General features: G+C 50.4%; 1 protein-coding gene across 4 annotated transcripts in view; it reads right to left on the bottom strand.

The window, feature by feature from the left end:
• Nucleotides 1-1,406: 1,406 nt before the first annotated feature.
• Nucleotides 1,407-14,460, bottom strand: part of ZNF470 (zinc finger protein 470) — a 42,099-nt gene continuing 29,045 nt past the window's right edge. For 3 of the 4 annotated variants that reach the window (XM_023651486.2, XM_023651487.2, XM_023651488.2), the window contains exons 4-5: nucleotides 10,208-10,334; nucleotides 1,407-3,582 (exon numbers count right to left, since the gene is read on the bottom strand). In XM_023651486.2, the coding sequence (XP_023507254.1) occupies nucleotides 2,132-3,582; nucleotides 10,208-10,334 (1,578 nt within the window). In that variant the 3' untranslated portion in view covers nucleotides 1,407-2,131. The remainder of the gene's footprint in view (nucleotides 3,583-10,207; nucleotides 10,335-14,460) is intronic. The other variant, XM_070224951.1, reaches the window with a different exon arrangement.

The raw sequence follows: 14,460 nt of genomic DNA, 5'->3' as shown, positions 1-14,460 counted from the left end.
CTTCCTCTTCACTTGCCTTCCGTCCAAATGCGTGTCACACTTGTCGTCACTCTCACAAGGTCGGCCACATGTGCCCCTGTGGATTTAGTCACTACAAGTCTGTACACCCCCCCCTCCCAGCCACCCCGCAGCAAGTGGCCTGCGTGACATCTACTTTGAGGACAGGAATGGAAGTGGGGAGGGAGGCCTATGAGCCACATCAGTACAAGCAGACGTGAGGGGGGACCTCGCAGTCACTCTGGGCCCCCTCTACCTGGCCCCAGGGACTGGCCCGCACTGCCCTGCCCCCACCCTGTGGCTGGGTTAAGGGGGTACAGAGGACAGACAGGGCTGGGGGTCCTTCTGGTGACCAGGACAATGACAGACTTCCCAAAGAAGAGGTCACAAGTGGCAGACCTCACTTCATGACAACAGCCAGAACAGGTGTCAGATTTTAAACCCCATAGCACAACGACACTGGGGCTGCCTTCTCTGCATCAGCCCACTTCTCCCAGATTGTGAGCTGGGTGGAACTGACCCCAAGCCCACGTCAAGGGTGGACGGTGCTCCAGGCCCATTGGGGCAATCATTTCCATCCCCTCTCCACGCTCCTGTCTCAGAGAGGAGGAGGAGCCCAGACCTGGACACACGGCACTTCTCTGGTCACAGTGATTAGTTCGTGGGTGAGTCCAACAGAAGGAAGCTTAGGTTCCTTTGTCATTGACTGGAGGAGGTCCATCTCCACGTGGATGTGACTGAGAATATGCACAATCAAGAGGAGCTGCTGGAAAGCACCATGAAACCACGTGGGAAGCCAGCCTGAGGATGAGGCCAACACGCAAAAGGGGAGCAAGAGAATCAGAGAACCACAGCTATGACACTGATGCCGCATGTCTGGATCAAAGCCACCCTGATGCCCACACGTTTGCCAGACATAAGAAGAACTGCCCGCCTTGTTTATGCATGCCTGACTGGTTGCTTTTTCTACTAGGAATGCAAAAGTGTGCTTACAGATATAAAGGATTTCTTAAAATGAATTACCATCAGTGTTAGGAAGTGTGGGGCATTTGGAAACGCCAGGACATTCATGACAAGTGGCATCAAATGTTAAAATAAAAAGGGTGGTGTAAAAGGCCCCAGAGAAAGGAGACTCTGGGGGAACTCTACATGCAAACGAAGCTTCAGGGCGGCTGCAGGCAACTCACTCGGAGTTACCGTTAAGTTCAAGTGCGGAAATAACTACAAAAACAGATGGTCTGTGCTCACATGTGGACACTGATTAAATCCAGTAAGTATTTAAACCCGAACATCAAGCCTGTTGGTATTTACTTGCCCTCCACCCTCCCCATGATCATTTAAACTGACTTTGACAGGACAACCCCTACCTGTATCTTTCGCACCAATGACTGTTTAAAATGACATTGGCCTCCCTTAATTAAAAGTTTTATTTTTAAAAAATTTAACAGACCACAATGAGAAACTTTGGCATCTGAAGCAGTTACTGTTATTTGCTAACTCTGAAAAAAAGTTTCTTCTCCTCATAACCATGTGCCGACTCCCACGGCTTATCAGCTTGGGGGCTTCTGGCAGGTACTGTGGGGAGACTGCCCGGGGCTGGGACGCGGGAAGGCGAGAGGGGCCCCCTAGCTCTTACCTCCTCAAGGAAACTCACAGAAGGTGACAACCTGCCATCTGGACCAGATGGAGGGTGTGTGTGACAAAGGGAGAAACGTCCCCATGGTCAGTTATCAAGTCCCCCTCCGCCTCTCCCCACCCCCACTTCACATGGAGGGAAGGGAGACCCAGAGCCACTAAGCGCTTTCTCCAAGCTCTTACCACCACGTCCTCCGAGCTGGGTCCGGAGCCCTGACGCCCTGCGTCCCTGGAGCTCCCGTGAGTTACCAGCCACCATGAGCCCCACCGTGTCCCCAAATACATTAGACCTGTCGGGACTCGCTTCCCACTGGGGACGTGCGGACGCCGCGTGAGGAGGGGGCGGTGTGAGCAGCGCCTGTCCACGGCCCCCACGTCCGCAAAGCGCGACTGGGGCGGGACTCCTCCGACTGTGCTGCCCGTGGGCTCCAGCACGAGAAGCTCGCTCTGGCCGCCCGGACTAAGGGCCCCCCGGGGGCAGACCGCGAGGCCCGCGCCCCTAGGTGTGGATCCTCAGGTGCCGCGTGAGGTTGGTGTTGCGGCTGAAGGTCTTGCCGCACTCGCCGCAGCGGTAGGGCTTCTCGCCGGTGTGGATCCTGCGGTGGACGGTGAGCGACGAGTTCTTGATGAAGGCCTTGCCGCACTGGCCGCACCTGTAGGGCTTCTCGCCGGTGTGGATGCGCTGGTGCTCGATGAGGTACGCGCTCTGACCGAAGGCCTTGCCGCACTCGCCGCAGCGGTACGGCCGCTCGCCCGTGTGGCCGGTCTGGTGCACGACGAGGGACGAGCGCCCCGTGAAGTGCTTCTTGCAGATGTAGCACTCGTAGGGCTTCTCGCCCGTGTGGATGCGCTGGTGCTGCGTGAGCGACGAGTTCTTGCTGAAGGCCTTGCCGCACTCGTTGCACTCGAAGGGCTTCACGCCGATGTGGAAGCGCTGGTGCTGGATGAGGTAGGAGCTCTGGCTGAAGGCCTTGCCGCACTCGTTGCACACGTACGGCTTCTCCCCGGTGTGGTTCCGCTGGTGCAGCGTGAGCGAGGAGCTCTTGTTGAAGGCCTTGCCGCACTCCTTGCACGAGTACGGCTTCTCGCCGGTGTGCGTCCTCTGGTGCTCCGTCAGGTGCATGTTCTGGCTGAAGGCGCGCCCGCAGTCCCCGCACACGTACGGCTTCTCGCCGGTGTGTGTGCGCTGGTGCACGACGAGGTGCATGTTCTGGCTGAAGGCCTTGCCGCAGTCCCCGCACGCGTACGGCTTCTCCCCGGTGTGCACCCGCTCGTGCTGCGCGAGGGAGGAGGTCTTGCGGAAGGCCTTCCCGCACACGGCGCAGGCGTACGGCTTCTCGCCCGTGTGCGTGCGCTGGTGCACCACGAGGTTCATGCGCTGGCTGAAGGCCTTGCCGCAGTCCCCGCAGCCGTACGGCTTCTCGCCGGTGTGCACCCGCTGGTGGATGGTGAGGGACGAGCGCTCGACGAAGTGCTTCCCGCACACGGGGCACTCGAAGGGCTTCTCCCCGCTGTGGATCCTCTGGTGCTTCACGAGCGACGAGCTGCGGCGGAAGGCCTTGCCGCACTCCCCGCAGTCATAGGTCCTGGGGGGAGGGCTGAGGGCCGTGTCGCCCGAGAAGTCCTTTCCACGCATGGCAAACGCACCGACCCCCGCTTCTCCTGGATCGCCGGGTCCCGGGGGGATCAGGGTGGAGCTTTGGCTGATGAGGGCCTTGAACTCACGGCATTGGGGGGCTGACTCCCAGGAAGATCCCAAGTGCCCCAGACAGTCCCCTGCGTGTCTCTGCTGCCCCTCCGCCCGGTCACCCAGTGTCCACACTCCTTCACAGGCGGAACCCCAGCCACCATTCCTCGGAGGTCCTTCCGCGACCACCCCGACGGCCGGTCTGTCTTCCAGAACGTCCTCCCTCGGATCCGATTCTTTCATTTCAGGTCTAGTCTCCAAGTCTGGGGCAGGGGAAAGAGAAGACGAAATACATGTAGTTAACAATGCTGGGAGTCAGGAAGTCCGACACGGAGGGGTGGGGGGGACAGACAGGCACAGAGTGAGGAGCAGACCACAGCCTGCGGATCAGCGGGGAAGCAAGGAGCTGAGGCGGCAGAATCAACCTGCGAAGCCCAGCGAGCAAAGGGAACGAGAAATGTCCCTCGGGAGGGGGGTGAAGCAGCGGCCAGCAGCCGGGCTGGAGGAGAGAGACCTGAAGGGAAACCACAGGAGGGACGCCCGCCAGGCTTGGAGGGGGCGGGTCAGAGGCTCCCCAAACCCGAGTGAGGAGTTACTGCAACGGGCTCCTCACTTCCAGGGTTCATCCTGAAAATCCCCGACCAGATACGCCTCTCGAAGCATCGAGCATCGATTTTTATTAGAAATGATAAACTAACAGCTGACGTTTCTGGGGCACACGCTGGTTACCCTCCCTCCCCGTCCGTGTCCCCGCCCCCACCACCAGCTAAGCTTCCTCCCTCCCTGTCCTGCCCGCTGCCCCCTCACTCCCGCTTCCGCTGCCCGGTCCTGGAGCAGCAGGTGTCCCTCGGAGCTGGTGCCAGGCCCGCTTCTCTTTGCATATCCCTCCTTCCCGGTGATCACAGCCAGGCCGCAGCTTCCTTCCCCTCCTGCGTGCATCCTGTTAAATCTCCGCTTCCAGTCTGGGGGCTCTCCTGAGGTCCGGACTCTGTATCATCGACCCAACAGCTCCACTCCCAACATTTAAAAATTGTAAGATCTGGGCCGGCCCAGAGGCGCAGCAGTTAAGTTTGAATGTTCCCCTTCAGCGGCCCAGGGTTCCCCGTTTGGATCCTGGGTGGGACTTACACAGTGTTTGTCAAGCCATGCTGTGTGGCAGGAGTCCCACATATAAAGTAGAGGAAGATGGGCACAGATGTTAGCTCAGGGCCAGTCTTCCTCAGCAAAAAGAGGAGGATTGACAGCAGTTAGCTCAGGGCTAACCTTCCAATCAATCAATCAATCAATCAATAATCAAACAAACAAACAAACTGTAAGATCTTCAACAAAATCTCATAAAAAACAGGACGAGACGGCCAGGGAGTCCCCATTCCTATGAGACAACCATAAGCTGGAGTGGAGGCCACAGTTCCTGCTGCCTCATTTAAACCCCCAGCTGGCCTCACGATCACTTGAGTGTGAGACCTCCCTCCCCTAGGTCTTGCCAAGGGGGTCCGACTGCATTATCCTCTACATGCTGACACCTCCCGAATTTATGCGCCCAGCCCAGACCTCCTTTCTGAGCTCTGCTGACAAATATTCAAAGGCCGACTTGGCGTCCCTCTTGGATATTGCAAACCTAACATATTTGATATGAAACTTGTGATTTCAGAACTCCTGTCCCACAAAAAGCAATTAAAAAGAAAGAAAGGATCGTCAAAGAGACTTAGCAAAATAAGTCAGACAGAGGAGGCCCAACGCTGTCCAATTCCCCTCCCACGAGGCACCCAGGAGTCAATTCCCAGAGCCGGAAGCAGAAGGCGGTTCCCAGGCGCTGCAGGGGTGGGGGTCAGTGTTCAATGGATGGAGTTTCAGTTTGGGAAGGTGAGAGTTCTGGAGATGGATGGTGGTGGGCTGAACAATATGAATGTACTCGGTGCCACTGAACTGTACACCCAAAATGGTTAAAATGGTAAATTTTATGTTACGTATATTTTACCAAAAATTTTTTTAAAAAAAGACTAGTGGTCATCTTGATTCACCCCTTTCCTCCACCATCCAGACAGTTAACAAATGCCACTGGACACACAAAACAGCCTGAACTGGACCAAATCTCTCCGTCACCACTGCCAACGACCTAGTCGGCCACCACAGATTTCCCGCCCGCGCCTGCACCCTCGGCCTCTCCAACGCAGCCTCCACTCAGCGGTATGAGGATCCTCTTAGAGTCAGACCAAACCCTCCAGCGTCTTCCCAATGCACCGAGATCAAAGCCGATGCTTTCCCACGGCCCGTGGGACGCACCTCCCACCCGCCACCCTCTCCCACTCAGTTTCCGTCAGCCACACACACCCTGTAGTTCCTTTTTGCTCCCGTGTCCACACCAAGTTCTTCCTGCCTCAGGGCCTTTGCCCCTGGTGTCCCCCCAGCCTTCCCATGGGCGCTCATCTTTCAGGCCTCGGGTGGCATTCATCCTCCACAGGGAGGCCACCTCAGTGGTGGAAAGAAGGGCCCTCCTGCTAGTCTCTTGCCTGCTTCATCGTGAGTGCTCATTATGGCCCGTGGCAACTTTCATTCATCCCTTGATCTGTTTATTACCGGCTCCCCTGTGGGAAGTGAGCCCCAGGAGGGCAAGGAGCTTGCCCAGGCCAGTTCCTGCAAGAGTGCCTGGCACACAGAAGGTGCCAGGTAGACAGTTACAGAGCATCTGTACTGTGCCTGGCATGGCGCTAAGCAGCCTGCACGATCTCTTCATGATCCTGACGACCCTCCGTGAGTTGGGTCCTGTTGGGGATCAGACCCATTTTACAGATGAGGAAAGTGAGGCTCTGAGAACGAAGTCACACACTTCAGGTGACACAGCACATGGGAAGCAGAGCTGGGAATCATGCAGTCCAGAGCTACAGGCCCGAGGAGTCACTGTTTCGCCATGCGTCGTTTCCCCATCCAGGAGGAAAGGGTTTGGGAGACACAGTTGGAGAATGACCCCGGTTCAGTGATGTCAGGGCAGAGAGGGGCTTGGGGCATGAAGGCTGTGGGTGGGACAGGGTCACTTCTCAGTGGGAAGAAAGGAAAGGTGACAGTGGGTTGGGTTTGGGGCCAATGGGGTCTGAGACGCACCGGGGAAATAAACCAGCCAGTGGCTCAGAGATCAGAGTGCGCGGGGAGTCCTGGTTGTGCACACAGGTGGAAGTCTTTGAAGTAAATCCTAACTGGAGACGTCAGGACAGCTGGAGGCAGAAAGCCAGCAAAACTGGAGATTAAGGGGCAGGGGAAAGGCAGCAGCCTCCTTTTCACGGACTGAAACCCTTCTAGAGAGACTATCAGCAAAAAAGCCAACACCCAGCTCTCACCGGTGAAAAGCTGTGAACACAGAGCTCGACATCAGCCAGATGAGAACCACCCCACCACGCGGCTTTTCACCAAGCAGACTGGCAAAAAGCAAAGTGTTCAATGCCCTCTGTGGCGGGCGATGGTGCATGGACGCGGGCCTTCCTGCCCACAGTCAAGGGAAATGTTCACAATTTCTGCAGAAGCCTGTTTGGCAAAAAGCTGCAAACGTGTGAAATGCTATTCATTCCTTTTGGTCTAAATGTGGGTCTATCTTTTTTCACGGTGCTAGGTTTCTTGTTCTTCATAGTTTGTTTTTCCATATTCTGTATTTCTACAATTGTTTCTGATCACAAAGTAATTCACACTTGTTATTAAAGCATCAAACATCAAAAAATAACTTCTGAAAGGGAAGTCTCTGTAATCTCACCCATCTGAGTTAGCAGTTTGGTGTATAGTTTTAGAATTTTTTTCCCCAGTGCATACCTTTTGAACAAATACACACAACACACCTGTACACACACACACATATGAATGCACACCTTTTTTCTAAAACGAGGCTTCCAGCCAAGATAAGAGTGTCAGGGACAAGATTTCCCTCCAGCCTACAACAGGGAAAAAAAGGGCAAAATATATAAAACTAAGGTTTTCAAGACACTGGAGATCAGGCAAGGAAGGGCAGTAATTCCTGAGAGATGGGAGTCAAAAGAGGCAGGCCCCGCGCCCACCCGCTTACGCACTGGTGAGTCTGCAGGCCGTGGCATAGGAGGGCAAACTGAGGCAAAGCCCAGCAGACTCCTCGAGTTGAGGAGATGGAACTGAGCGACGCAGGCAGGTAGAGCTCACAGGACAGAGTCCAGGAGAGGAAAGCCGGGCAGACAGAGCTGCGGAGATCATGAGGCCCCTCCAGCCCTCAGATTACCGATCAGAACACACAAGTACAGAAACTACCCAAGGATGGGGAAAACCATCTAAGAGGATCTGAAAACAGTCCCCGGAGCCGACACAGGGCTGGGTTAGTGCCTTCTCACACCAGCGGCCACGTTCCTTACACAGGTAATTCAGGGGCATTGGGCAGGACACTGAGAGGGTCTCAGGAGGATATGTCATCTGAGACAGAGCTCCACTCATAAAGGGAAAAACTGAGAGCAGAGCAAATGACATGGAATTGGTGTCAAGACAGACAAATCGATGGATGAGACACAAGAGAGTCCAGAATTAGAGCCACACATACATGGACAACTGATTCTGACAAAAGCACAAAGGCAATTCAGTGGAGAAAATTCAGTGGAAATTCTTCAATGGAAAACTTCAGTCTTTTCAACAAATGGTGGCAGAACAAATGGACATCCACTTGACAAAGAAGAAGAACTTGAATTAATACTTTGCATATTACAAAAAATAAGTCTAAAGGGATCATAGAATAAAATGTGAACCCTAAAACTATAGAACTTATAGAAGAAAACCTTTGTGGCCTTGAGATGGGCAAAGATTTCTTAGCTCTGACACCAAAAGCACAATCCTTAATGACAATAACTGATAAATTGGACTTCATCAAATCAAAACCTTCTGCTCTTCAACAAATGTGCTGGGCACCTGCATATCCACATTCAAAAGTGATCTTTTTACATCATTCACACAAAAATTAACCCAAAACAGACCAAAGACATAAATGAAGAGCTAAAACTATAAAACTCTTAGAAGAAAACATAGGAGTAAATCTTTGTGGCCTTGAGTTGGGCAATAGATTCTCAGATATGACACCAAAAGCACAAGCAACAACAACAACAAAATAAACACACTGGACTACATCAAAATTTAAAACCTCATGTTTCAAACGACGCCATCGAGAAAGAGAAAAGACTATCCACAGAATGGGAGAAAATATTTGCAAAGCCTATCTGCTAAAGGACTTATGTCACTAATGATAATAAATATATAAAGAACATTCAAAACTCAATAATAAGGAACAAACAACCCAACTAAGAAAACAGGCAAAAGACTTGAATAGATATTTCACTGAAGAGAATACACAGATGGCAAATAAGCACATGAAAAGATTCTCAATATCAAGTGAAAACTACAGTGCGGGCAGACTGCGCACCCCGGACAACGGCTAAAATGAACAAGCTGACGTACTAAGCTTAGCGAGCACGCGGAGCGGCTCCAGCCCCACACACGGAAGGAGGAAATGTAAAACGGGACGACCACTTTGGAAACAAGCTTGGCAGTTTCTTAAAAAGCATCTAACCATTCTACTCCCTGGTGTTTACTCAAGAGAAAAGAAAGCACGTGCCTATGGAAAAACGTGAACACACACGTTCCTAGTAGCTTTATTTGTGATAGTCCAGAACTGGAAACAACCCAGATGTTCATCAGCAAGGGAAGGATACACAAATTGTGTCCTATCCATAAAGCAGAATACTACTCAGCAAAAAAGCCAACTACTGATACAGACATGAGTGAACCTCAAAATAATGACACCGAGTGTAAGAAGTTAGACCAAAAAAGAGTATGTACTCTATGATTCCAAGGATATACAACTCTAGAATATGTAAATTAAACTACAGGGACATAAAGCAGACCAGTGGCTGCCTGGCATGAAGGGTGGGCTTCAGGAGGGGAGACAGACATTATGAAGGGGCACAAGAAACTTTCCGGGGTAATGGGTCTGCTCATTATCTGGATCATGGCAATGGTTTCCCGGGTATATACAGATGTCAAAATGCGTCAAGTTGTTCGCCTTAAAAATGTGCAGTTAATTGTAGGTCAATTATACTTCCAGAAAAGCTGTTAAAGAAATAGGACCATACCCTCGTTCTGAAAGTTAGTGTTTTTACCCAAAAATATATCAAGGGACATCTTTCCATGTCAATGCCTACAAAGAGTGCTCATCTTTGAAGAGCTGCATGGTTTCCATCATCCTGACACACCTTGATATGTTCAGTCAGTCTTGCAGAGGTGGGCATTTAAGTCGTTTCTCTATTTTTCTTCCCATGTAAAATTTTGCACACTTATAGGAAGATTTCTAAAGGACAGATCCCTAAAAATAGAATTGTCCAAAATTTTGGCTGATAATTGGCTGATAATGCCTGTCTTCCAAAAGAGTTGTCCCAATTTTATGTTCCTAAAATGAGAGAGTCCCTTTCCCTACACTCTGATAATACAGGCTATCATACTGCTTTTTCATTTCCGTGTACCTCATGGGCAAAAACTTTATTTCTTTGACTCAATTTGTATTTCTTTAACTATTAGTAAGGTTTAAAAATATTTTATAAAGGGTAACCCTGTGAATTTCTACATCTAGGAATCGCCAGCTAATAAGTTTTTTCCATCTTTCTATCACTTAATCTTCCTCTTATTTATTCCTAGGAGCTCTTTATATAATTATAATCCTTTGACCATTATATATGTGGTAAATATTATTCCCCATTTCATCACCTATAACTTTATTTTTAGATTCAAGTAGAGTAATTTAAACTTTCTACGTAGCCAAATCTGTCACTCTTTTTTCTTATTTCTTTGTAGTCCTCAAGTGACAGGCCGATGGCAAGTAACTCAGTGAAGCTGCCCCCTTACCCAGTGAGACTAGGTTCCTGTAGTTCTCCAGCATCACATCTCTGTACAGGTCCTTCTGGGCAGGCTCCAGCTGCTGCCACTCCTCCTGGGTGAAGTCCACAGTCACATCCCTCAACGTCACTGATTCCTGTAAGAGGAAACCCACAACCACTCACCGCAGGGCCCTCCTTACAGAGGTCTGGAGAAATGGCCAGAAAAGCTACGAGGATTTAGGGAGGGCAGACAGGACGTATCTGAAGTGATTTCAACAAGGTGCAGAGTTCTGCAGGGACCGACCACTCACAGTTTTCTCAGTGCCTGATTATATTGGGATGGTCCTCAGACAGAAACAAAACAGACAGGAGACTGTTGAGGGAAGAAAGTCACAGATTTGAGAAACAGAGAGAAGGAATCAAAGGCAAAATGCTCACAACCCAGTGAACGGACACACGCATCCGGAGCCCAGCCGCAGCAGAATCCTAGATGGAATCCAGTGGTTCAACACACTTTCCTGAGCCCCTGCTAAGCTGCAGGCGCTGAGCTGGGTGTTGGGATCCAGTCACGGAAGGTTCAAGAAGTAGTTCCTCGTGGGAGAGGCAGACGAAAACACATGCAACTGACCCACAATCTGGTCAATACCATTGTGAAGGTCTGAACAAAATCCTCCAGGCGCCGGCGCAACGGCAGCTTTAGGGGGCACCCAGGAAGAGTTGGGAAAGGTGACACCGAGTGCAGTCTGGGGAGAGAGAATTAGTGGGTGCATCCTTGGGGAGAGATTCAGCGGGGGCTGGGGTGGCGGGTGGGGGAAGCTTGGATCAAGACCTGAGGCTTACACAGCAGATCAGCCCACAGGGATGGTAAGCAGCTCACGTGGTGGAAGCGGAGACGCCGCCGGGCTGATGCCGCAAACCCTGCAGGTGAGATGGACATGGCCCAGGAGGTGGATGACGACGACGACGGTGAGGATGTCGACCAGAACGGTGACAAGAGCTATCACTTGTTATGCAGGTGCTATGTGCCAGGTCCTATTCTAAGTGCTTGCTGTGGGTTGAATTATGTCCTTCCCCAAATTCCCATGTTGAAGTCCTAATCCCCAGCTCCCCAGAATGGGACCTTATTTGGAAACGGGGCCATTGCAGAAATAACTAGTTAAGACGAGGTCGGGGGGCCGGCTGGTGGCCAAGTGGTTTAGTTTGCGCGCTCTGCTTCAGCGGCCAGGGTTTCGCTGGTTCGGGTCCTGGGTGCAGACATGGCGCCGCTCATCAAGCATGCTGAGGAGGGGTCCCACATGCCACAACTAGAAGGACCCACAACTGAAATATACAACTATGTATTGGGGGAATTTGGGGAGAAAAAGCAGGAAAAAAAAAAGGAAGATTGGCAACAGTTGTTAGCTCAGATGCCAATCTTTAAAAAAAAACAAGAACAAAACAATGAGGTCATACTGGAGAAGGGTGGGCCCCTAATCCAACATGACTGGTGTTCTTGTAAAAAAAAAAAAAAAACTGGGCCACAGAGACACGCAGAGAGGGAGGACACGGTGTGAAGACAGGAGTTCTGTGGCCACAAACCAAGGAACTGCCTGCAGCGAGGAGAGAGGCCTGGAACTGAGCCTTCCCTAGCCTCTGCAGAGGGAGCAGGCCCGCCGCCACCTTGCGCTCAGATTCGGGCCTCCAGAACTGAGAGAGAACAAGCTTCTATTCTTTAAGCCACCCAGTCTGTGGCACTTTGTTACGGCAGCCTGAGCAGACTAATAAATCTGTCTGCTTACTATTACATCTCCAGTGTGCAGAAGGATGCCTGGCATACAGCAGGCACTCAATAAACAGCTCTGGAATGAATAAATGGATCCATGAGTAAGGATGGCTTGAAGATTAAATGAGTTAGTCCATGTTTGACACTCAGAACAATGCACAGCATACAGGAGGTGCTCAATAAGCGTCAGCTTCTGTTACTGACACTCACAGGTCCTTGGCTCTCACTAGAGCTCCCACCCAGGGACCCTGAAGCACGGCTCACTGTCCCTGAGCAGAGGCCTCACCTGCTGGCCGGTCCTTCCAAGGTCCCACATGCCCGGCGATAGTGCGCCCCTGCTGGCCTTGTCTGCCTCGTGGGCCACCACTTGATGAGGGAGCAGTCAGGCCAGTGGTGAAGAGTCCAGGCTCTGGAGCCTGGCAGCCTGCAATGAAATCCTGGCTCTGCCCCTCCACGGCTGTGTTTCCTTAGGCAACTGTCTTAACCTTTCTGAGCCTCGTTTGCTCAATGGGCTTCATAATGACAATGTCCCCCTCAGTAGCTGTCGTGCGGGTGAGATGAGGTAATGCATATATGGTTCCAGAGCTGTGTGGAGTAAGCTCCCCATGAACATCAACTACTGCTATTATCATTTGATTAATTTTGACATTTCACATATATCTTACATACATATATTTATTTATTTTTATTATATTATTATTATTTGATTCTTTGGCCCAATATATCCTTTGGCCAGCCCAGCTATTATTTTTTTAAACCACTGACTGGAGGAAGGATCAACATACAATAAGTGGAACACACTTCACGCATACAACTTGGTAAGTTTGACATAAGTGTACACCTGTGAAACCATCGCCACAATCAAGGCCATAAACTTATCCATCACCTCCCAAAGTTTCCTCCCGCCCCCTTCATTTCTTATTTTATTTTAATTTTTAAAATGTAATAATTCCTTCTGAAAGTCTTCCCTAAGTAGGCCCCACTTCAATTAACTCACTCAATAGAATACTGACTGAGCAGGTTCCATGCACCAAGCCAGGGCTGGCACCAGGAATGCACTGAAAACAAAACAGTCCTGGGGCCCACACCTTACAGCAAGGACGCTGGGAGGGCAGGCGGCAGGGGGAGGCTGGGAGGGCAGGGGATGCTGGGAGGGCAGGGGGATGCTGGGAGCACCGGTGGCAGGGGCACCCCTTCTCTGCCGCGTCGGGGAGATTCCCCTAGATGTGGGTTTAACCCCTAATGTGCCGAACCCCTCTGAGTTCTTTGCATGTACATGTCCGAGGCCACTCATTCTAGCGCCTCATCTATTTCAGTTTCCTATCTAACGGCACAAACCAATAAACCACAAGGGAAACCTCACCAAATTCCAAAGAGCTGAAATCAGATAGGCTCTATTTTTTTTTACCTATCAGAAAGTAATTACTGTACAACTGATTAAGAAAAAAAAACTTAAACCAAAAATTCCAACCACATTGAAATAAAAACAATTACAAGTCCTTCTAAACAATGTAGGTAAAAGAAGAAATCAAGACAACGATCACAGCAAGTTAAAAATGAGGACAACATGGTGCAGCCCCTTTGGAAAATAGTTCAAGAGTTTCTTAAATGGTTAAAGAGAGTTATCACATGGCCCAGCAATGCCACCCCTAGGTCTACACCAAGAGAACTGAGAACACCCACCCAAACAAAAAACTCCCACACTAGTGTTCACCGTGGCACTGCTAAAAATAACCAAAAAGTGGAAGCAACCCAAATGTCCATCACCTGGTGACTGGATAAATAACATGTGATCTGTCAATACAGTGGAATATTATTCAGCCATGAAATGGAATGAAGCTCTGACATAGGCTACAACATGGGTGAATCTCGAAAACAAGATGATCAGTCAAAGAAGCCAGACGCCAAAGATGACATAGCGTATGATTTCATTTGTATGAAATGTCCAGAATAGGCAAATCTAGAGACAAGAAATAAATCAGTGGTTGCCAGAGGCTGGGGGTCGACAGGGGAAAATGGCAGTGAGTGCTAATGGGTACACATTTCCTTTTGGGGTTTAAAGCATTTAAAAATGCTTTAAAATTGTGGTGATGGTTGTGCAACTCTGCAAGTATAGCAGAAACCCACGAATGGTACACTTTGGGGCACGTGGGGTGTATCTCAATAAAGGTGTTAACAAGGACAGGACAAACCAAAACTCACAGCTAAGTGAAGTGACACATTTAGACACTAAAATAAATTCCAGGTGGATACAAAAGATTCAAAAGTTCGCTGTTAACATCCAAGTGATAAATGGAGAGAAGGAAGCAAACAGAGGCGCTGCGTGGCCTGTGGACGGAGAAACCCTTTAGAGCTTAAAGACAAAGGAGGACACCACAGAATCAACAGGTTCGATTTTAAAAATATGGAATGCTTCTGTACTTAAAAGTATGAAAGAAATAAACAGGAAACCTGGGAAGAATATTTGCCACAAGTATTTACACACACACACACACACTGTAGAGTCTTTAAGAATGCTG

The sequence above is a fragment of the Equus caballus genome, chromosome 10, assembly GCF_041296265.1.
Source record: "Equus caballus isolate H_3958 breed thoroughbred chromosome 10, TB-T2T, whole genome shotgun sequence".
NCBI classification, from domain to species: domain Eukaryota; kingdom Metazoa; phylum Chordata; class Mammalia; order Perissodactyla; family Equidae; genus Equus; species Equus caballus.
This window is presented reverse-complemented; position numbering and strand designations above follow the sequence as displayed.